This window comes from Lepisma saccharinum, chromosome 2 (genome assembly GCF_977018435.1).
Source record: "Lepisma saccharinum chromosome 2, izLepSacc3.1, whole genome shotgun sequence".
NCBI lineage: Eukaryota > Metazoa > Arthropoda > Insecta > Zygentoma > Lepismatidae > Lepisma > Lepisma saccharinum.
The window spans coordinates 3,382,608-3,407,375 of record NC_139230.1 but is presented as its reverse complement, the minus strand read 5'-3'; the positions used below and the strand labels follow the sequence as shown (position 1 = coordinate 3,407,375).

Sequence of the window (24,768 nt, the reverse complement as noted above, 5' to 3'; positions counted from 1 at the left end):
AGAAGTTGTGCTCTTTTTGTCCTATGCTGTATTGTTTACGAATTGTTGTAGGAAAGCTGTTTTGTTTTCGTTTTCTTCTCCAGTCTCAGCGAGCAAGGTTAACTGCAGTCCGTGATCGACTGATCGATGCATCGGATTTGCTTGTTCACCATGCCAAAATATTTTCTCGGCAAAACAGATAATGCAAGTGTAATGCAAAGTTTCAATGATGCATGTTTTGTATTGTAGCCGGAGGGCGTAAAATATGATAGTGTGTGGTTAGTTCTTACAGACCAAGCATCTTACATGTTAGCTGCATTTTCTAATCTGAAGAATATGTATCCTAACTTAAAACATGTGACCTGCCTTGTTCATGCTTTGCATCGAGTTTGTGAAGCTCTTAAAGATGAATATACATATGTGAACGAATTTGTTTCTAGCATTAAGAAAATACTGAAAAAGGCTCCTTCTAGAATACAGAAGTACGTAGAAATTACGAAACTTCCACTACCACCCTCTCCCATCCTCACTAGATCGGGTACATGGTTAAAAGCTGCAGTGTTTATTTGGAATCATTTCCATACAATATCGAAATTTTTAGATGCTTTGCCTAGTGATTCCTCAGCTGTAGAAAAAGCCTTGGCTTCTCTTTCCTTACTACTGCAATCACAAAACTGGAGGAGCAGTGTCCTGAAAAGGAAGCACAGTGGGCTGTTTTGATGTATGTACAACGAGAGCTGCAAGGGGTCGGGAAAGAGAAGTTAGAACGAAGTTTAGCCAAAAACCCTGATGTTCAAGAAGTTGCAACCAACAAGGATGTGGATTACCGGTTGAAAACAAAATACGCACCACTTGTGTCTATTGACGTCGAACGTTCTTTTTCAACTTAAAAGTAGTATCTGCTTAGTGACCGCAGATGTAGCCTCACTCAGAAGAACATAGAAATTTTGAATGTAATCTATTTTAACAGTTTTCTAGATGACTAATTCTAAGCAAGTAAGCTTTCTAATGTATCAGAGAATTATCTTTGCTTAGTTATATTAAAACCAGAGAATACTCTATGTGTTTATCCAGACAAGTTGAATCGTATATGTATGCACTGCTAACAATAAATTTTACATCTGAAAATTATCACCTATTTTAGCACCTTTTTTGTACAAAAATTGGCACCTTTTTTGCACCTTTATTGGCAAATTTTTGCACCTAAAATTCCTAGCTCTGCTAATTACTTACATGAAATTTAGAAATTTCGTATTTCCACATTGCAATTAATTGTATTAAACTGCGTAAGTAATTTTAAACTGCGTTTACCACATCCATCATGAAGTACCCCCTAATTGTTTACAAACACATGGCTGTACACATTTTTCATTTGTTCAGAACTAAAGCAAGTTATTTATTTGGAAAACAGTTCAAATGCCACATACTAGATGGCAGATGGCAGCATGTTCTGACTGCTTTTTTTACAAGGCAACTTCACTTGACATCAGCAATGATGAGAATATGTGAAATAGACTGCAGTCGCTTTCTGTAAGTTACACAGTGAAGCAAATAGACTGGAGTCTCTTCCAGCAGCAAAAGTGTTAAGCTAATGGATATGATGCTATGTCGTTGGGGAGCAACGAGACTGAAATATGTACATAATCATTGTAAATTATCATGTGTGCACGTGTGTGTGATTTGAACCCTTTGTATTATTACTTAAACTCACTAAAGTTATCCAATGTAAATAATCATATGTTGAAATAACAAATAAAATTTGTTTTTACTCCACTGCAACAGTTTAAGCGTGATCCAAAACCTAAAATTGGTCACCTTTTCTCAAATATGTTTTGTTTAACTTTACTGCACTAACATAGGAATGAATATGCTTTAAATTTTTAACTACTGTTCTCTTTTATTTTTAATAATTAAGGCCAAAAAGAGAAATTAAAATATTAATCTTTGTTGTTTCAGTGATGCCCAAACCAATATTTCAGATCTACGAGCAAAAGCTTTTAAAAAAGATGACGAAGTGAAACAGTTGGAAGTGTGCATTGAGCGTTTAAAGAATGAACTTGCTACTAAGGATAATGAGTTAGAACAGAAGAAGGTATGTACATGAATGCAGTTAAATTTTGATAATTCTGTTTTGGGGTGGGTGTGTCTATTATGAAAAAGAAACATTGCTATTTTTTATGAGGTACCAACTTTAAAAATAGCAAAAGGATAAAAATTAAGTATAAAAAGTTTGTATTTCTTTGAGTGAGACTGCAGAATATTGAGACATATGCACTATCAAAAAATCAATGTAATAATAAAGATTTTTTATTGACTACATGCAGTAGTTTGGGTGCATGAAATTGGAGTCTTCTGGTGCAGACAAATTATTAGATTGTGCTTAATGTTGTTTCTCGTGGCTATTGTTTTCTTTATTTAAATCATGATTTTGTGTTACAGCATGAAATTTCTCGTTTGACATCAGTATGCAATGAGCAGAGAGAGGAAGTCAATATGCTGCGCTCTTCACTCTCAAAGTCAGAAGCTAAAGTCAATGGTCTTGAAGGCCAGATAAGCACTCAGGAGAAGACAATTCAGACATTTATTGAGAAGATTCGCCAAGATCAGGCTACAAGGCGAAAATTGCATAGTGAACTGCAAGATTTGAAGGTAATACATGATATTGATAAATGTAGTAAGAATTGTAGCTTTCCTAGCAATGTGATTCGAACAAAGTATTATTGGGTTACAAGCCAGTTTGAATCGGTGTTAGCTTTAACCTGGCTGGTAACATGAGAACAATTCTTCAATTTGGTTGAGATATTTATATTCTTTTTAAGTATAAATTATAGCTTCTAGACTCTTGTCCGCTGCTTCTTTTACATGTTTATTTGACTTTGTATGTGATGTGTTTCCAAAATATGTTCACTGTAGCCTGTTGCTATTGGTGATCCCGAGTTAAAAAGTACAGTATGGGGCTTATGGTGCCTCATGGTGCGCAGTAGAAGATGGTTCCATTGAATATCTTCCATAGTACAGACGGCCCCGTGATGGAGTAGTTAGCATATCATGCTAGGATGCCAGGGGTCCCAGGTTCGAACCACAGCCTGAGCATGGATGTTTGTGAGTGTCCATTCATGAATTTCATCATGTCATCAGTCATCCCCATCTTCACAAATTAGCCAAAAGTGGCACAAAAAGCGAAGTAAAATAAAGCAAATCAATCAATCAAATGTTCCATAGTACACACTGAGCTGCTGTTACTGTTTGTTACTAGAGTGAAAATTCCACAACAAATCGGTGGGGGTAAGAATCACTAATTTGAAAAGCAATGAATCGAAACTAGTAATAATAATAATAAAGATTTGGGTACTCAGAATACTACCAAAGGAACAAAAAGCATCATTTGTCTCATCACAGCTTCAAGTGCAAGAAAGTTCACTCAAATGCAGGAAAGACTATTGTCGAACTTTTGCCTGGCTGTTATTTTTAACCCCCCAAATCCCACAAGAAACAGATTCGTTTTGGTATTGGATTGAATTATGGGGGTTGGAAGTTGATAACATTACATTTTGTATACTTGGTGCATATTCATCCCTTTCTCTTCAGATATTAACAACTTTCCTTTCTGACAAAAACACTCTTATTGGGGGGATTTTAAATGTTATTGGGGGGATTTTAAACGTAAAAGCCCATAAGGCTCCATACTGAACTCTTAAGTTGGGAATACTTGTAGTCTTCCAGCTCTGATATCATCTTGGTATTACTTCTACCTTGTTTTCATAGTCTGCCAGTTTCACTGATGGAATTTTAGGACAGTGTCACAAGCGGTTTGATGTCATTAAATGATAGGGGAAGGCAAACCACTTATATTTGTTGTTGGGAGTTGGTTGTGGCTGTGTGTTGGATTTCTGCTTTACTGCACCATGTGGAGTGTTGGGATTCTGTGTATCCTTGCTTTAGAGCTAGTTCATTGATGGTAGCTATCTTCATCCCTTAGATCATCATCTCTGGAACAGTAGGAGAAGGCTTTGGTAGAAGTTCAGCCACACGTTAACCTTTCACTTGTGTGGGTGGTTTGAAAGTGCAATTATGTATTGGTTGCCTGTGTCCGGTTTTCTGAATACAATGGTTATGAATTTGTTGAGTGTGCGGCTGATGATGAGGTCTAGGGAGTTGATCTTGCCCTGCGTTTCATGTTCTATTGCGAAGTTTAGTCTGGAGTGGATGCTATCCAGTTTTTTCATTAAAAGCTTGGTTTCTTGTATTGACTATTGCGTTGTCAGTATGACCTGACATAGGAATATGCTTTAAATTAAATATATCCATATCTGATATATTACAGTTCTGGAGCTTGGAGTATATTTTTTTCTGCCAGGTGCATAACTATGGGAACTGATAGTGGATTTCCCCTGATGAGGCCTTCTGATTGTTGGTAGAAGTTCTTCTCGAATTGAAAATAATTGTATCTGAAGCTAATTTCCAGTAATTTGGTGGTCTCTGCTACTTCTAGTGTGGGGACTTTATTTATAGTTAGTCACCTTTCAACTGAAGTTAGGGCTAGGTTTATGGGAATTGCATTTTACATGTCCACTATGTCAATGCTTTCAATTTGAGCACTGTCTGCTTGTACATTCACGAACACTGCTGGGTTGTAATGAATACATTGACTTTCAATGGAATCGTTACAATGCACCAGTGTCTGTGACTGTACTATGGATGTTACTGTACTAGGTTTTTGGCATCGGCACTGTTGTGGAACACATATGTTAGTTTGTGGCTGGATTTAGATATTTTTTTTAAGTCAATTTGTAAGGTGTACTGTAGAGTGGTTGAAGCCAGATACCATATTTACTCATGTATAATGCACATTTTTTTCCAAAATTTTTGCTCCCAGAAACTGTGGTGCATATTATACACAATAATTCGGACAGCCAACGTGAAACCGTACAGGGCCATATCATGATTTTGTGACACTTGCATTGATTTTTCATTAGGGCTGAGCCGATACCGATGTATCGGTATTGGCCGATACCATGGGTATCAGTATCGGTTGATAATTTTGCACCAATATTGGCTAATACCATTGTTTTTGTGTCGCTAGAAGTGCAGCAAAACCCTTTCAAATGTTTGTTCAGCTTTTCCAACTTACCTTTGGTTTTGAAACAAATAGTTGTTCATTTGTTAAGTGAACCTATACACAAGTTTCCGTGAACAGCAAGTACGTGACACAAAGATCCTTACGTAGATAAGACTCGCGGTCAAGTATCTTGCAAATCAAGGGTAACTTGAAATTATCCCTATAAGAGTTTCTTTGAAGTCTACCAGGCTTTGTTCCTACAGATGCAGCCTCGTGTAACAATAATCCCAATGAGGTTCCGGTAACTAACGAGGCACCTGGTGTATTGTGGACATGTCTCTCTTTATAGACCTCCTGCAGTCAAAACAGTCATCGCTGACGTGAGTGGTGGACGTGTCTCACACATAGTACATAGCATATTCCTGGAAATTCAACCGCCTTTTGCTTTCCAACTTTAGACTTTTGTTTGTCCAGACCTGGATAACTGAGTTTCAACAGGCATGTTTTGGCAGCACAGGGAACACGACAAGGGAATAATTTTCTTTGAACTACAGTTGATGGCACTTACTTTCTGGAAAGTGTAGTGATGTGTTTTAATTTCCGTCCACGCCAAGCGACAGAAAATTGCTTTTTTTAGAAATCATTTTCCGATAATATATTATATCGAAACCAAAGTCACATCGGAATATCACTGTACTTCAGTCAATCGCCTGATATAGAAGTAAGAGACTGGTAAGTTTTCATTCTCTCCTTATATTTCGTTTACTAATTTTTATTCTTTTTGATAAAGGACAAAAAGGAGACAAGATTGGTTTCACATTACAGCTGTACTCTTAGTTTTAGACGTCGTGTCCAGAACTGGTAAATCGCCAATTATTCTTGTATTCACGGATGATTTAATGTTAGTTTGGGAAGAGTGATCCCTTACTTTTAGAGAAGGTTGAAGAGGCATGATCTCATTTTTCAGCACTGGGGGAGAGGGGGACAACAACGATGATTGCCTCGCTCTTAGCTGCACTTAATATTTCTTGCATATTTGAAACATCTGATCGATTGTCGCTTATCTAAAAAAAAAGATACTGTAAAGTTGAGATGCGACGTTGGAAGAGAGCATCATTTGATGGGTTAATTTATTCATCGCCCCTCGTTAGATGCACACGTATAATATGTAATAATAATAAAAATTACACACACACATGTATAATTATTCTATTTTTATTTTAAATTGAAATTATACAAGTATCGGTATTGGTGAGAGTGTTGGCATCGGTATCGGCTCAGCCCTAATTTTCATGCTTACGGAACCCTATCATGTTATATATCGTTGTAAAGCTTAAAATATGCATTTTATGAATATGGCAACAGTATTCCATTCAAGATGGCAACACTAATGTGCAATGAGATTGAAGTAAGTTCATCACAAAATGAAGGAACATTTTGATTTTTATTGTACTTTGGATGAAAGAAAAGATAAGGAAAACGAAAATAATAATTAAAATGTATTACTGGCCAAATAATATGACATACGTGGAGTGTGTAAATGCCTTAATTGAAGAAATCTTGTTCTGCTAACTGCTAGTTTGAGGGTCCTGAATGTGCTTCCTATAAATGTTACGTTAGTCATGGAAATTATATAAATTTTGAAGTTTTTTTATAAAAAGTAAAGAAGGAATGAGCAAAACCATATATAAACGTTTGAAGGCATTTGCCAACGATTTTTCACTTGGCAATGTAATGTTCTGCAGCAACAAGAAAGGCAGTGCCGTTCTGGCCGAATTTAAGCATGGGATTCGTATCACCAGTATAGGTTGGGCAAGAAATAATAGAAAATAACTTCCTGAGCACTGCAAATTCATAATGTAATTCTGATCTTGCTTTCTACTATTACAGAATAAATAAGGTGGTTAAAGAGTGAAAGCTTTGGGATACTAATCATAGTGGAGGGAGAGGAGGAGGTGCCATTGTTGGGTCCACATAGCAACAGGTGACTCATTGAATAGGAATGATGTCATTCACTTTTGGTCAGCATAGCAACAGCTTTATGACCTACAACTAAGAAAGCCATTTCTTGAACCTGGATTATACTCCGCATTATATACGAGACATATTTTTTTGTCACTTTTCCCCATCAAGAATCAGGGTGCGCATTATGCACATAAATATGGTATTATGGGAATTCCTGGTTTGTGTGTTGTGGGGATGCCATAAGCCAGTGATTCTCAAAATGTGCTCCGTGGAGCCCTGCTCTGCGATGCTTTCCCTTGAAAATTCTTTTCGTCACAATCTTCATACTTGCAAAGTCACCCCAGTGATTAGTTTTGAGCATTCTGGGTCCCTGCCACAACTTAGCAGGCAAAAGAAAGTACAATCTATTGTATCACTGCCAAAAGTGTAAGGCCACTGCGTCATTTCTGAAATGCAATGACTCTGCTTTTTAAATAATAAACTGCTGCAAAGCGGCAATTTCTTAATGCTGTTTTTTGATGATCGATTGTTTGAATTTAAAAAACATGATTGCATGATGGCAAGTACTCCAGTTTCTTAGTCTTGCCATCTCTTCAGTTCATTTGGCTTCAGTTGATTCGAAGAAAGTGTTGTGTCTGAATGTTCAAGTGATACATACACTGGGAAGGATGAACAAATGCTGCTGGATGCAACTCCCATGAGGAAAGAAGAAACAAGTGCACTCATCACATTGAGGTCAATAATTAAAACACTTTTTTCTTACCAATACTTACCATGCAGTTGTCAGAGCATTTTCTTTGTTACCGTATTAGGAAATTATTCACTTTTTTATGATGCCTAGAACAACAGAAATGCTAAAAGTGTAAGAATGGTTTTAGCTAAACCCAATACTTCTTGGAAATGTAATTCCCAAATTCTCATTGGCAATAAAAATACAATTTTGCTCTGATGGGCATGGGAAATTTGTTGGGGCTTCGTGATTAGAGAACCACTTCCATAAGGGGGTTGAGGAGAAATTTGTGGTGATCTTGTCTGAATATTGCACTGGTTTTCACTGTGCTTTTTTACTATCCTATTGTATTTGTCTGTCTGGTCTCGTGTAATGACACTGTAGGAGCCTCTGTTTAGTTTTCCTTCACTTCTTGCATAATCACCTTTGCACATAATTATGAATTGCTTGATTTTGTTTGATTTTAGACACCACAATCATTTCTGTTGAGCCACTTGCTAGAAACAGAGAGCTGATTTGATTTTTTGGTGTGCTGGGTTCAGTTTTTCTTGTTTTGCTGTTTGTAGTCACTTCGTCAAGCTGCTGATGTTTGGATGTTGTCCGAGTCTTGGGGTTTGGGGGTGAAAACACAAACAAGCAAGCTGCTTTTTCAGATGCAGATACGAGGTTGAAGGTCAGGGTGAATGGCAGATGACATGGGTGCAGTCAGTTACGTAGCAACCGTGTACCTAGCTGCAATTGAGGAACAAAAAACAAGCGCACCAAGCAACAACACAACAAGTTCCAACGAGTATGGTGGCAGTTGCCACCAAAATTAATAGAACAAAATAAAAACAGCTTCGTGGAAAACATGAGTATTAAGTTTCTCTGTAATTATATCCTACCATGTGTCTCATTTCCAAAAATATGAAGTAATGTTTATTGCTGGATATAATTAGAAAAAGTAAAAGACCTTTAGAAAGACCAATACGAAAGTGAAAAAAAGTGTTGAAATAGACATGAAGCAATTGGGCAAGAGTGGTAAGAATGGCGTTGCCCGGAGTAGGAACAGATGAAAAGGTCATGTGCTGCAGCAATAAACCTTAGTTTAGTTTTGCATGAAACATTTTAAAGTGCTTACATTATGTGTTGGTTTTACTTTCTTCAGGGAAATATTAGGGTCTTTTGCCGTGTCCGACCCCTGCTGCAAGAAGAAGCTTCAGAAGAGAAGAAGGAAATCACGCATCTTACTTTTCCATCTGAATTTGGCATTGAAGTTAAAGGTGGTAAGTAATAAAAGTATCAACTGAAAATTTATCCTTTGATAATTTTCATCCTCTTGAAGCATATCCAGTCTCTAGCTTGGTAGGTATAGTGTTCTCCGTAACAGTTCGACAGTCTTTGTCTCCCCCTTGCCAAGGAAAACTACCGACTTAGAAGGGGCTGCTTATTAGTTGCCAAACCTTTTCCCTTCACTGAACAGGAGGGAGATATCTTACGCTTGTTTCCATAAATATGGGGAGGGGTGGTGAAAAGTTTAAAATTTGTTATTGAGTCATTCCATGCGAAATCAACACAGCCTTTGACCTGACCATCTCCGATTTTCATGAAATTTGGGGAATTGAAACTATGCATGGAACTTAGTAAGTATAAAAATTTTTAATTTCGTGCGTCTTGTAATTGTTAAATTATTCAAGGTCAAAGTTTGCAGAAATTGCCCTTTTTGAGCCCGCTTAGCTATACTAAATGTGCTGTAACTCCGCCCCTATTTCGCCTAGGAAGCTCAAATAAAGCTTATTGTACAGGGAATTGAACAAGCTTTCCAGATATATATAACAAGCCCACCTTTCGATAACAATATAATTTTGTCACGTGACCTTGACTTTTGACCTTGAATATCTCAAAACATGTCATCACCAAAAATCGTGAAAAAAATATATTTGGTCCCTCATACCATACTCTAAAACATACCAAAAAATCATTCTGGGACTGCAATGGGATCAGAAGATACAAAATAATATGTGTAACTATGTGACTGATAAAAGCCCCATTACATGAACTATGAAGAGTCAAATGTCCCTTAACACCCCCTACAAAATGTGAAGGAGTTATCCTGGGTATAATTGGTCATAAAAGAAATAGGTTAGGCACAGGGAGATCCCTAGCCGTGTGTGTCAAGCGCAGGTCCGGCATATTGTTGACCGCCATATTGAATTCAACGCAAAAATTTCAAAGGAAAGGGGGTGATGTGATATATCAAATCAGGCTAGAATTTCACGAGAAATGAAGTGACGAAGGATTTTCCAACGTATCTTACGCCAGCTAAAAGTTATACACATATCTTTCACTTACGATATATGCACATTATAATGTTGTCAATTTCCTGTGAGCACACTCGTTGACGTCTCTCACACTCGCATAGAAGATTTGGTAATGTAGCATGTGCAACAACATCGCAAGCAGCAACTATGCCTTCTCTCAGATGGTCAATATCAGGGATTTTTAGTGCATGCACCATTCTCTTCAAATGTTTCTGAAGGTAAAAGTCCTCCTAAGATGTTATATCTGGCCTTTTAATAGATCCCCGTGTGCCCATCAATCTACCTAGAAAATTACCATGAAGAAATTGCAAAAATGTCTGCATAGTGTGGTCATACTCTGTCCTGTTTCAAAACTCTCGAAAAGTGCCATATCCTGTAAGCAAGGGTGAAAAAAACTGTTCACTTAACAAATTCAAGAAACCCTCACCATTTAAGGTTCCGTTGTTGAATATGGACCAACCATTTCCGTTCGCTATACATTATACCACACAATTAGCTTACCAGCAACAACCATTCGACTGAGCAAATCACAGGTATTGCATATTATTTTTATTAACTTCACCGTGAACATAAAAATTTGCCTCGTCACTGAAGAAGTTTTCATTCCAAAGGAAGTGTCACGTAATTGTTTGAGATACTTTTCCCAATATTCTTCACTATTCAACTATTTGGTGAATGTAGCTGATTAAAATCATATGCAATGGTGCGTATACTTCTTTCTCTCCCAAGATGTCAGCGTGATCTCGATGAGTTCCTAACACGTTAGGAGCATTCCAATGCTTTGTTTTTAACACCTCGAAAAGGAGAAAATGGTTACAAGCATGCAGTAATAAATTTTTGCTTGTTAAATGTATGTTGGAAAATCCTTCGTCACTTCATTTTTCGTGAAATTCTAGCCTGATTTGATATATCACATCACCCCCTTTCCTTTGAAATTTTTGCGTTGAATTCAATATGGCGGTCAACAATATGCCGGACCTGCGCTTGACACACACGGCTAGGGATCTCCCTGTGCCTAACCTATTTCTTTTATGACCAATTATACCCAGGATAACTCCTTCACATTTTGTTGGGGGTGTTAAGGGACATTTGACTCTTCATAGTTCATGTAATGGGGCTTTTATCAGTCACATAGTTACACATATTATTTTGTATCTTCTGATCCCATTGCAGTCCCAGAATGATTTTTTGGTATGTTTTAGAGTATGGTATGAGGGACCAAATATATTTTTTTCACGATTTTTGGTGATGACATGTTTTGAGATATTCAAGGTCAAAAGTCAAGGTCACGTGACAAAATTATATTGTTATCGAAAGGTGGGCTTGTTATATATATCTGGAAAGCTTGTTCAATTCCCTGTACAATAAGCTTTATTTGAGCTTTCTAGGCGAAATAGGGGCGGAGTTACAGCACATTTAGTATAGCTAAGCGGGCTCAAAAAGGGCAATTTCTGCAAACTTTGACCTTGAATAATTTAACAATTACAAGACGCACGAGACTAAAAATTTTCATAGTTACTAAGTTCTATGCATAGTTTCAACTCCCCAAATTTCATGAAAATCGGAGATGGTCAGGTTAAAAATTGCACATATCTGTGTTGATTTGGCATGGAATGACTCTATTGTAACTTAATTAGTGGGGAAGAGGTATAAAATGTAAGTGATTTCAGATGTGAACTGTGGTTTCTGCAGAATGACAGATATGCCCTGTCACAGAGAATTGCTGAGCCTCCATTTTCCTCTATTTCTTTGTTTTTCACCATTCCTGTCTTTCAATCCTGTCCTCATCTTTAGTGTTGTTGGGTCTCCCTGGTAAGGGTACATTCGTATTTTTGCTTCTTCCTCTTTTGAATTTTATAACTTTGACACCTGCTCTATATATTTATCACTTTTAAATTCTCTGGGTCATACATCCTTTCTCTTTCAACTTCCCCCCCCCCCCATTATCTCTAGTTCTCTCTTGATAACATCCTGCATCTGATTAAAAAATAAGGAAGTTGAAGCAATTAAAAGTGAACAATGGTATTTGAGGTGAAAATAAAAGAGAATGGGGTTGATCACACAGATTCCATATATAGCCACAAGACTGCTAAAAATTGGAAGTTTGATTTCTCAATATGGTCATATGAGAAGTATCCAAAAAAGCATGAGAAAATAGAATATAAATATACCTCTTATGCAAGTATCCACAATTACAATGAAATAGAAATATAGATATGTACAAATGAGATAAACTTCTTTATGGATTATTTTGTGCAACTGATAAAACTTTAAATGCAGGAAAATGTAAAATCGAGGAAAATTTTAAAGGGTTTTGCTGTGTTGAAACTATAAAGATTGAATATATAATGCGGGAATGTAAAATCACGGGTCCACTGTATGTAATCTTGAGTTTTGAAGTATTTGTTACAAATATAATAACTACAACAGTAGCCGGACCCTGTGGCCAAGTGGTTAGCACACGTGCTGCGACGCCAAGGGTCCCGGGTTCAAATCCTGCTCGGACTTGTTGTTTGTGAATGTCCATTCATCAATTTCACCATTTCATCACTCGTCCCCATCTTCACAAATTAACCAAGAGGCACAAAACACGAAGTAAAATAAACTAAATCAATCAATAAAAACTACAACAGTAGATATAACAAGAATGTTGCTACTACTACCACCACCACCACATTTTCTTCCTTCTTTGTGTATCCTGCCTATGGGACATAGCACCTGCCTTATTTGTATCATTTACCATCTTATTGTTCATTTTGAGTTTTGTAAATTTTATCATTTACCTTTTTTTCTCTACTTTCTCACTTAGGCTCTTTCAGATTGCAAATTGAGCCCTATTTCTCTTATGTTTACTACCTAACCAGTACATTGTTTACGTGCCACTTCTTTTTTCATAAAAGACTGGAATAAATTTACATTTTTGCATATCACTGTACCATTCTACAAATCAATAAATTATATGAAGGCATTTTTTAAAATGTATATTGAAGTACAGTCATCATTTCTTGTGTAGTTCTTTGATTGGAATATCATACAGAGTTGGTCATCTTACTACTTCTAATATTAATTTGTCAGTTTTTCATCTCTTACAACAGACATTACCATTCACGTACAGAGCAAAATCACACGTGTGTCCTCTATGAAAACCATCTAAAAATTGCTTCCCTTTCTCTGCCATCCTACACACAAGATAGGACAAAGAGCTAGCAGTGCAGTGTAGATCCCTTGGAAGGGAGGGCAAATTTTATTGGCATGAGGTAGGGATACCCAAGCAGCCTTCAAGGCTTAAAATTACTGCTAGGTGCATGAATGAACATTACTGCATTGCACTTTCAGTCTACCTCCAACAATGTATTTCAATTGGACTTTGTGTAGTAGTAGTAGTACTTGAATTAGTGTATTTACATCATTGTTTGCATGAACAATTGAGAGAAAAGATGAAGGGGTTGGGTATAAATAACTGTAGAATGCAATGTTCTAAAAAGTTGAATTAGAATGAGGATTTATTTGGCATGAAATGCAAATAATTCACTGAAAGTTTAATTTGTAATTTAACTGAATAATAAATTAGTTCCTCCTGTAGAGTTACTACATGTTTATCTAGGATTGTGTATCTACTGAAATCAGAAACTGATAATAGTTATTATCTTTGAGTGAACATGAATTGTTCAGAAGTGGATCTACATTTGATTTATGGCTTCTGTCAAACTGTTGCTTACTGATTTGCACAGTGCCATTGAAAGCATGGGCAAAATCCCTGTTGGATAACAACATGGATGCTGCATAGTTGTAGATTTCTACAACCGATTTTTACATCCCAGAAACCAGGATCCTATTTATAGTAATATTTAGCCATTCTCAAGCATCTTCCATTTCAAAGCATTGACCTCAGAATTTCCAAACCTTTCAAGTAACTTGGACAGTAAAGTGGCCATCCTCTATGTACACTATGCATAAAGTGAACTATTCAGGTTCTTGGTAGAACATTTGCAATTACATGTGAGATTTGTAAAACACTGGCTATTGGTAAATTTTGTAGTGTCTGCACTTTATTGGTATTAGCAAAATTTTGTTATTGGTCCATTCTTAGGATATGCTCACATCAGTATTTAAATCCTTGTTATAGTAGGTGGTGGTAAAGGGATGGGTGTCCTGGAATGGCAGAAATAGAGGAGGATGGGAGCACTTAGAGTTATTGGGTGGTGATATTTAGTCCAGAGGTTATGTTGCAGGCCTGTTCCTAGTGCCATTGGAAAAGTTGTCTGTGGATGGAGCAGTAATCCTTCAATGCCTCAAGCTTAGGCACTTACTTTTATTGTCCGTGTATTTCTAAGATTTGTGTTTTTTTTTTTCAAATGTATTGTACCTGTGTTTTATTTGTACTGCACTTCTGTATTAGGCTTAGATGCTATTTGTGAACAGTAAAACCTATTTTAAATGATGTTAAAAATATTACAACTGCAATGTCTGCTTCCAGCTGATGTAAAGACGAGCCGCGGGAAATTAGACTTTACATTTGACAAGGTGTTCAAGCCTACCGACTCCCAGATGGATGTATTTGAGGAACTGTCACAGTTAGTGCAGGTAGATATGAAGTTTACGTTTTGTGCGTGTGTATGTGTAAATATTAAGAGATTTATATAAATATATATATAATTATATATTTTATTAAATGGTATGACTCAGTAGTTATCATATGCAGATGATGTAGACTTATTAGGGGATGATATAAATACAATTAAGAATAATAATTTATAATTTTTTCCGAATATGAAAAAGGTGGAAAATGTATGTACATCAACAAAAATAAGTGGTTTGCCACATTAAAGACCCACTAGAAAGAAACGCATTTAGGTCTGAGTGTCAAAATGTGATCAATAAATTTGAATTTCGGGACCATAAATCCAATAAAATTAAACAAGAACTAAGGGACCTCAAAAACTGGTTAGAACAAGAAAACTTATGGTGCATCCCCTCTGACAAGGGCAACACGAACGTCATCTTAACAAAAGGGTCATATTCGGAAAAAATTATTAACATTGTCACGGAACAAAACTACAAGCAGGTTAAAAGGAACCCTCTTCCTAGAATCATCAAAGAGACTAAATCTTACTTACAAAACTCCCTCATTTTCCCAACCGGCAACAAACTAATCATGAATGCACCCCAACTAAGTTTTATATACGGGTTACCAAAAATCCACAAAATGGGATGGCCACTTCGCCTGATAATAGCAGGATATTCCCAGCCTAGATACAAACTTGCAAAAGCTCTATTAAATAAATTGCAGGAATTGAAACCCACCTTCAAATACTGTGTAGCCAACAGCAGAGATGTCAAAAAACAAATCTTAAGCATCCCAAATGCAGACCAACTCCACCTCGTCAGCATAGATGTCAATGATTTATTCCCTTCCATACCAGTACCCAAAGCCCTCGAAGAAGTTGAAAAACTACTCGCCAAAAAAAGAATCGAACCACTCATCAGAGAGGATTTCCTTGATGCCCTGAAAATATGCCTCAAGAATGAATTCTTCACTTTTGAAAAGAAAATCTTTCACCAAGCAGAAGGTTACATAATTTAGAACTACATAATTTGTATTCATGTCCAGATATTATTAGAATAATTAAATCAAGAAGACTTAGGTGGGCAGGCCATGTGGCACGAATGGGAGAGGAAAGAGGAGTTCACAGGATTCTTGTTGGGAAACCTGATGGTAAGAGACCTATAGGAAGGAGGGACAAAGTTGAGATGGACCTAAAGGAAATCGGTAGGGATGGAAAAGAGTATATAGATCTTGCTCAAGATAGGATAGGGACAGATGGAAGGCCTGTGTTGCTGCAGCCATGAACCTTCGGTTTTAAGAAGGCTAGAGAGGTAGTTAGTTAGTTAGTGTGTGTGTGTGTGTGTGTGTAAAGAGAAAAAAAATCTTGGTAAAGGGAAGAATATAGTTTAAATAAACTGAACTGAAAAAAAACTTTATTTTCTGAAAATTCCATTTCAGTCAAACAATAATAAATGATATTGGTGCTAAACTTATTGTTTTTAGTGTCTAATCCTGCTGCCCAGTAATTAGATTTTCCCAATTTGCATGTGACACTATATTCAAATTTATCTTGCATAAAGGTCCATAAAGAACAGAAAAGTTTTGAGACCGAGAATATTTATGCAGTGTTTATGCCTTTCAGTATAATTTCAACTACCCATGCAGAAACATGGATTTTTTTATATTTGCTAAGACAAAAAAATGTTGCCGTTGCAAGAAAATGTTTTTTATGTTGTGCAAGAACACATACTGATAACTACAGCATTGTAAAATAATTTGATGAATTGTAAACTTGTTGCAAATGACATCACAAATGTTGCAGCATAAATCAAAAATTGCTAGTAGCATGAGTTCAGTTCAAATGTAGGTGTAAATTTATTTTGGAGTGAGTGTCTCTCTCTTTCATGTACAGTGTCTCTACCAGTCTAGAAATTCTAGAAACGCCAGGAAATTTACTCTTTTTCTGGAAAATTAAAGTTATATAATGGGAGAACTCTTTAACAATAGAGAATGCTTAAATCAGTAGCTGTAATGGATAATTCTGCTTCAGCACTTGTTAACTCATCCAATGAGAAACATCTGAAAGGGGCACTGTTCAGTGGCGTTATTCTCCCACGTTATCTGGTATACCACTGATGTAGAAATTGCTGGAAAGTTGTTGGACTTCCATTTTCGTTTCACTTGCATGCCTGCATTGGTGTTTTATTTCTATTATATCTAATTAATACATAATAAATATATACAATAAATAATTGTGTATAAGAAATAGGAATTGTGGAAAACCAGGTCAAATTTTCAGAATGTGCCACTGGTGCTGCTCCCTTCATTTGGAGGCTGTATTTTCCATGTGAAACAGATCTGTCCACAACAAGTGCTCTTTGACTGTTATACCTTAGCTTATCATGAGGTACTGGATTTGGATTATTTTGAAACCTTTGCTCACTTTATTTCTAATTTCTACAACAATGAAAAATTATTTCTCTATAAATAGGGAAGTTATGTTTTAATTTTGTTGTGGGAAAAGCATGCTTTAGTTTGAAACACTTAATATTACTGGTAGTTGGAGTAGACATTTTGTATTAAATACTCTAGGAAAAGGGATCATGTTTGCAACTCTAATCATGAATAAAGCTACTTCCATAAGTAGCCCGCAATTAGGGGGGCAGTTGCCCCAGCACTATGCTATAACTTATCTACAAAGGGAAATATACTGTCTATGCCCCCTCAGTTTTGGAACCCAATCGCCGCCACTGTAAGTAGCTATTAATATTTGCCACTTTTTTGTTGCAATTTTTTGTGGCTGTTTGATAGATAGTTACTTGGAGTTGCATATTACTAAATTTTAGTATACTTGCATATTTACATTGTAATTATGAACACTACAGTTATAGTTCAAAGACCACAATCACCATTTCTGCAAAAACAGTATAAGTAGATGAAAAGATTCTCTCGGGCTATCGACCAGGTGAGTTGTGGAAAAGATTCCAAGCTTTCGAGAGCTAACGTCACTCTCACTCCACCTGGAAATTGCATCTTCCATATGAGAATGACGTTAGCTCTCAAAAGTTTGGAATCTTTTCCACAACTCGCCTGGTCGATAGCCCGAGACAATCTTTTCATCATTCGTCGCCAGGAAAGCTTCAAGTCTTAACTTAACAGTATAAGTTGCCTCATCCATTGATGGAGGGAAATGTGTGAATCTGCATGGTGGCTATACAGAAAAGGAGTTTAAACTTGAGCCAAGGATTAACAGGATAACCTCTGCAAGTTCGTCAAGATGATTTTTTATTGAACAACCCTCCTACATATTGTGTGACACACTATCACACTGGAAATGTGATGTTTTGATTAGCATATTTTCTCCTTGCTTGACTGTTATGCTGCATTTTAAATATTTCCTAAAGCTTTATTTAGGAAAAAATGACTAATTACTTTGATAAATTTTAAATATAGTGTATTTATTTCACTTGACTGTTGTGATATTTCTTGCAGTCCTCTCTAAATGGCTACAACGTATGTGTGTTTGCTTATGGCCAGACTGGTTCCGGTAAGACATACACTATGGAGGGAAAAACTGATGAGGAGAGCAGAGGTATGATTCCTAGAACAGTGGAATATATTTTCAACAGCTTGGATGAACTGAAAGTTACTGTAAGTTAACATTTATATGTATCATAAATTACAAATATCTATAAGTATCTGATAATTTAGTGCAAAATTATTCCATTTTGTTATAATTTTTATAGATAATCTCTATACCCTACTTTTAAAAAAAATAAATGTCTAAATATTCAGCTTCGGTTGCACTGCAGTCACCTCAAAACACACATCTATTAAGGAGGTCAACCATTAAGGTTGTTCTTGTCCCACTTGGAATTTATATCAGATTTGTAGAATAATGGTTATCGGTAGGGGCATGCACAGTGCTCGAAAAATCGTTATCAGAGCTAGGCGCCAGCTCTGAAATTCAGGCACCAGGAAACCACCTACTGGCAATTGTGCATACTATAAGAAGTTGAGCATCACTGTATTCAAAACATTGCTAAATCATGTGAGAAAGCAGAAATTTAGGGGTTGGGAGACAAAGAGTAAGGAATAGTTACTGATTCTATGAAATGTTCACAACGTTGATAAAAAAATCATAACACCATTAAGCCTTGTTTCCATGATATGAAAAACTAAATATGCTGATCAAGGCAGAAAATTATTTCATTTTAAAACATAAACCTTAAAACATTTCAACCTTCTAGCAAGGTCTTTTATACTTGGTACAGAGTCTGAAGAAGACCTTGCTAAAAGGTTGAAACGTTACATTTAGTTTATGTTTTAAAATGAAATAAATTTCTGCCTTGGTCAGCATATTGAATTTTTCAAGAAAATCATTTGCTAACTTACGCTGTACTGCTGTTTGAACTTACAATCTTCAAAATTTCGTACATGCAAACTTAAAAGAACAGCAATATTACAGCAAAAGATCACAGTCGCCAGGCTGAAATTTTTAGTCACCATGGCGAACTGGTGACTGGGATTTTTCGAGCCCTGGACATGCATATTTTGTTTTTGACGTAAACACAAAATGTGAAATAACACATTCTCAAAGGTGTGAAGTGCATTTTCCTACCTTGTTTGTCACGAAATGATGCGAAATGAACTGGAAAATGCGAAATTTAAAGTTTATTTACTGATGCAACACTTTCTGAAGTTTGAATTATCCTGTGAGTTATGCAATTAATGGAAAATTGATTAATTCTACTGTAAATATTTGAGAAGCAAGAATGGACCCCTTTATACAGGAATAAACTTAATACTCTGGTAAGGACATAAATGTGCTATTAGAAGGGTTATGTTTATTTTGTAATAAGTGCAATTTTTAAATCAAGTTTTGCATTATGTTCACAATTCTTGCAAATTCTTTGGCCATAAAATGCACCAACAAAGGTAGTGGAGCACTTGAACATTGAGGTAGCTTCTTTTTTTTTATCTTCAAAAGCACTGGCAAACTCAACACACTTCCTTTTCTCTCCTTCCCTCCCACAGAAGCACTCAAAAGAAGATCAGCCATTTCACACACAAGCAATTGTTTGTTGGCGTCCTCTATGTGCATGCCCCTGTGTGTCATGAAATTGCCTGGGGGGTGAGGCATGCAACTAGTGCTCCACACATCCTCGAATTGAAAAATCCATCTGGGATCACCCACCCCAGGAATTGAATCTGGGGTCTTCCACTGACTGGACCACCACACGCAACCAGTGACTTTAAGAATTTGCTGTAAGCAAGAACTGAACTGTAAAAGGGCTTTACGGAATTCAATGTTCTGGTATCTCTATCTCTAATTATTTTTGTTCTCTATCACATTTTTTTGGTGAATTTCTCAAATTAGTAATGTAGTAGTGTATATTACTTTCTTTTATCTAATCAAACAGGGTTGGGAACATGATGTTCAGATTTCCTTTCTGGAAATTTATAATGAGAAGATTAGGGATCTACTACGTCCACCAAGAGATCAAGAGATTTATGATATCAGAACGTCTCCAATCAATGGCGAAACCTTTGTCAACAACCTAAAGGTGAGTATTAGCATGTAAATGCATAAGATAGTGGTTCATCTATTGTACTGGTCTGTATAGGTCAAGTTGTTTTAAAATTTTGGGTGGTTTACATGTAGCAATGTGAAGCACATTAGTGCATATTGTTCAAAGGGCCTCCATTGTAGTGACTGTTGCCTTGTAATCAAGAGGCCCCATGTTTGATCCCTTGTGGGACACATTGTTAAGTTGTTTTGATCTTACTTTAAACTGTAGGTCAATGCCTGATAGATAGATAGCCTTTCAGTAGAGGCATGCATATTTCGTTTTTGATGAAAACACTAAATGTGAAATAACATATTGTAATCTTAATGTTTCATGTTTCTGAAAGCTGTGAGGTGCATTTTCCTACCTTGTTTTGTCACGAAATAATGTGAAATGAACTGCAAAGTGCGAAATAGACTCTTTTACACGACATTTAAAATTTATTTACTGACTCGACAGATTCTGAAGTCACAATTATCCTGTGAGTTATGCAATTCACGGAAAATTGATTAATTCCACTAAATATTTGAGAAGCAAAAATGAACTTCTTTATACAGGAATAATCTTAAAATTCTGGTAAGACATAAATGTGCTATCAGAAGGGTTGTGTTTATTTTGTGTAGTAAGTGCAGTTTTTATATCAAATTTGGGATTATATTCACATTTTTTAAAACCAAAAATGTAATTTATATACTGCTTTTTCACTGCTGTAACAGCGAAATTTTATTTTATTTGTCGCTTTTGAACCTAAAATTGACTGTTTTTGTACCAAAATTTTGCTTTTTTATTTACCAAAAATATGTGCCTCTACCTGTCAGTGCATAAAATGCACTTAAAACAACCCCATGCGTATTCTCCTAATTTGTTTTGAGGGTTTTGCATCCATTAACCTCCTCAGTTTGATTTTGCTGTTACTCTAAATAATGCACAACAGTGGCAATGATGGTTTGTTGAAATTTTCGTGCATGCATTAGTGGTTCGTGTTACATGATGCAAACAATGTTGCCAAACTGCACCAGCAGCTAAATTGAATATTAAAATTATCGCCCTGCCAAAATATGTATTACTGATGTTTGTGAATAATTGTTTAATTGCAAGGTAATGCTTATATTCAATCTTATTATCCTACAGGTGGAGAAGGTTAATGGGCCGTGCGAAGTGTACAAATTACTCAAAGTTGCACAAAAACACAGATCAGTAGCTGACACAGAATGCAATGAGTACTCTTCAAGGTCACATTCCGTGTGCAAGCTTGAAATGCAGCTTGCAAATAAAGTTACAGGCGAGTCACGGAGAGGTAAGTTTAATTAATATTTAAAAAAATATATTTTTATTGTTGTGATTATGACATTTATTTTTCTACCAGACATAAAAAATACAAAGTAGATACTTTCTATTTTTCGGGATATTTTCAAAATTTTTGTATTAATTAGCTAATTGAAAGAGCTGTGTGATGTTATTTAATGTTAGGAATGATTTGATGTATGATGTTTACTGTTTCTGATACGGTAATCATGGAATTCAGATTTTTAAGTGGAAGAATGGTGGCTATTATATCGGAGGTCCAATTTGTCTCATCTAAGTACAGATAACAAGGGAGAATATATGTTAAGCTGGTTGAGAGATACTTGATTGAATGCAAGTTTAGAGTAAGTGCAGAGGAGTCTAGAGAGTACTTGAAGCCATGGAGGAATTGCCTGCAGTTTGACAGGCAGGAAACATGGTTGGTATCGGGATTTTCAAATTTTTGGTGTTTGAATTTTTACCTTCAATTGTCATCGTTCTTCTTTTATGTTACAGGCTCCCTGAGCTTGGTTGATCTGGCTGGATCTGAAAGACTCAAACAATCCCACGCACATGGCGACCGCCTGCAGGAGACCAAAAACATCAACAGGTCACTCTCAGAATTGGGGCATGTTATCTCATCTATTGCTCAGAAGGTAAGTACAAGTAATAAATAACACACTTTCTTGTAACCAATGTGTTGCGGAAAAGGAGACAAAAATTTGGCATTAAAAACAGATCCAGGAGAGGAAGGGAACGACATTGCAAAGTGATAGTTTTATTTGTGATAATTTTCTGTTTGTGTGCGTGTCAAATGTGTGGAGCATGATGTTTGAGAATCCTCTTGGGGAGAAGGCTGACTGGAAAATAATCTACAATTTCTGAAACTTTAAAAATATATATACTTCCAGTATTTCAAGCATTTTGTACTGATAAAATATGATGTGTCTGTTTTTCTGAACAATTATGAGATGTTAGTCACCAAACTGTAGCTTGGGTATTGCAAACCACCCTACTTGGTCATGCACACTTGGTGACATAATATAATATCGTATATATTTTTCATATTAGAACATATGTTAACTTGACTAGGCATAATTTTATGTTACTCTTGTCATCATTGAAATATAAACTGATGGACAGTCACCTTTACCAGCCACTACATCCTTGTTCCACCTGGCCTTGATGAGCTGTACATTCTGTTATCCCCTCCTATCCTTCTGCTGTGGCTGCTTGAATGCCTATTCATTTACTAGTCACATCTTGACCTTGAAAATGGAGCAGTCTTTTATTGCATGAGGCAAGAGAAAAGACAGTGTCAGGGGTGGAAAATGGTCAGTAAAAGTCAGTTTCTCTTCATAGTCTGTAATGTGTCAGTGTTTGTAAATAATGGTCAGTAAAGTCTGTAATTTTTATGTACGACTACAATTTATGATTTTTTAAAAAAATTTTAACTCCTTTACAACTTCCCAGTGAGGTTTTTTTTCATTCTTTCTTTGATTGCAATCTGACTAAAGGTAAGGCACAGTTTGTACCATTTCTCCTACCAATGACTAAGGCATTTCTTGAGTATGAGATTTCTTCAAATACCGAAGTGTTCTAATATTACAGCCTTAGAGACACATTTCCTACTATGTTATTTTATGTGAAGAAAGCAATAGAAAAAAATAACAATGAATGTCAACGAAGTGCAGAAAACTGTAGAGAAACAAGAGTTTATTAATAATACTTTTTCATCAAAAAGCAGACACTTCAAGTAAAGGCAACATGTTTTGAATTTCAATATCTGCTACACACTATTTTTTAAAACAAATTATTCTTTTATTGCCTTACATAATTTTGTACTTGTAACAAAAACATTGTTTTATCATCAATAAAGTCGATAAAAATGTGTGATGGCTGGCTGTAAGGATGGTGGAGGCCAGAATATAATTTAGAACAAATGAAATCTCATTTTAATTTTTAAATACGGAGAAACTAGTACTCACTTTTATCCGCGAAGCTGTTTTTTCTTCTTTTTCGATTAATTTCAGTTGCCACTGCCACCATCCTCGTTGGAACTTGCTGCACTGTTGCTTGGCATGCGTCTTTTGTTCGTAGTTCTCGAAAAAGAAGAAAAAACAGCTTCATGGATAAAAGTGGAACTAGTTTCTCCATATTTATATACTACCGCGTCTCTCTTTTCCCAATTATGAATTAATTTTTAAGCTAATGATTTATTGACATTGTGTAAATAAATAGCTCAGTAATTTGTCAGTATTTGGTCAGGTTTGTTATTTTAGTCAGTTCAATCAGTAATTTGATCACTTAAGTAAAACAACTCAACCTGCTTAGTGCAGACTTTAAAATTAAATAACAAATTCCCCAATAGGCATATTCTGCATGTTGCAAATAAACCACCTCACTCTATCTCTCTTTCTACCGAAAACAGTACAACAGTTGATACCATTGCCCCCCCCCCCCCCAAACGTCATACAGGGTGTTGTATTCTGAAAATTTGACCTGGTTTACCACAACAATTTTTATTTATTGTGTGTATTAATTAGATATTAATCAGATACAATAGAAATAAAACATCAATGCAAGCATGAACGTAAAACAAAAACTTTGTTCATTTGCATTTCTTCTTATTTTTCAGTTGGACCATATTCCTTATCGTAACTGTAAGCTAACTCATATACTGCAAAATAGTCTTGGCGGAAACTCGAAGACGCTGATGTTTGTCAACATTTCGCCACGTGAAGAATGTACCAATGAGACCATCAGCTCCCTCCGGTTTGCTGCCAGTGTGAATGCCACACACATCGGAGCAGCAAAGAAAGTAAAACCCTCATCGCTTGCTACTTGTGTTGAATGAAACAGTTTAGTATTTTTGTTTGTAATTTTCTTCATACTTCCTACCTTTTACATAAAAGGTCCTTTTTATTTTCATTCAGCAATATTCTGTTCTTAAATCGAAGTTTCACGTGTTTTTGAAAGTAAGACTAATTTGAAGATTACTTGTACTTGAAAGTACTTTTCCTTACTAAATGAATTGCAATTTAATCATTGCTTTGTTTTAAACCAATTTTTCATCATGGCGAATGAAAGAAAATTTTATTGTGGCAATTGCCACATGTATTTAATGTACGTAAAATTTTATTTCTTGTATTTAAATTTGTACATGTTAGAATAGTGGCTTATGAAGTTACAGAAGAAAATGTTATGAAGTTTTAGTCACTATTCTCTGTCTAATTAAGAGTTCTGGAAATAATAAAGCCAGTTTTATGTCAAAAAATATCTTTATTTGAACACACAGTTTTAATATAGTGACCTGATGTTCGTAGTGCTGCATT

At 35.9% G+C, this 24,768-nt stretch overlaps 1 protein-coding gene across 1 annotated transcript in view; it reads left to right on the top strand.

Moving 5' to 3' along the window:
- The window catches only part of LOC145984347 (carboxy-terminal kinesin 2-like), a 46,274-nt gene extending 21,506 nt beyond the window's left edge, over positions 1-24,768 (top strand). Inside the window, exons 7-15 of the mRNA XM_083118003.1 lie at positions 1,936-2,071; positions 2,419-2,628; positions 8,881-8,998; positions 14,511-14,617; positions 18,072-18,230; positions 20,003-20,146; positions 21,281-21,446; positions 21,950-22,089; positions 24,072-24,768. Coding sequence (XP_082974129.1) covers positions 1,936-2,071; positions 2,419-2,628; positions 8,881-8,998; positions 14,511-14,617; positions 18,072-18,230; positions 20,003-20,146; positions 21,281-21,446; positions 21,950-22,089; positions 24,072-24,290 — 1,399 coding nt within the window. The 3' untranslated portion in view covers positions 24,291-24,768. The remainder of the gene's footprint in view (positions 1-1,935; positions 2,072-2,418; positions 2,629-8,880; positions 8,999-14,510; positions 14,618-18,071; positions 18,231-20,002; positions 20,147-21,280; positions 21,447-21,949; positions 22,090-24,071) is intronic.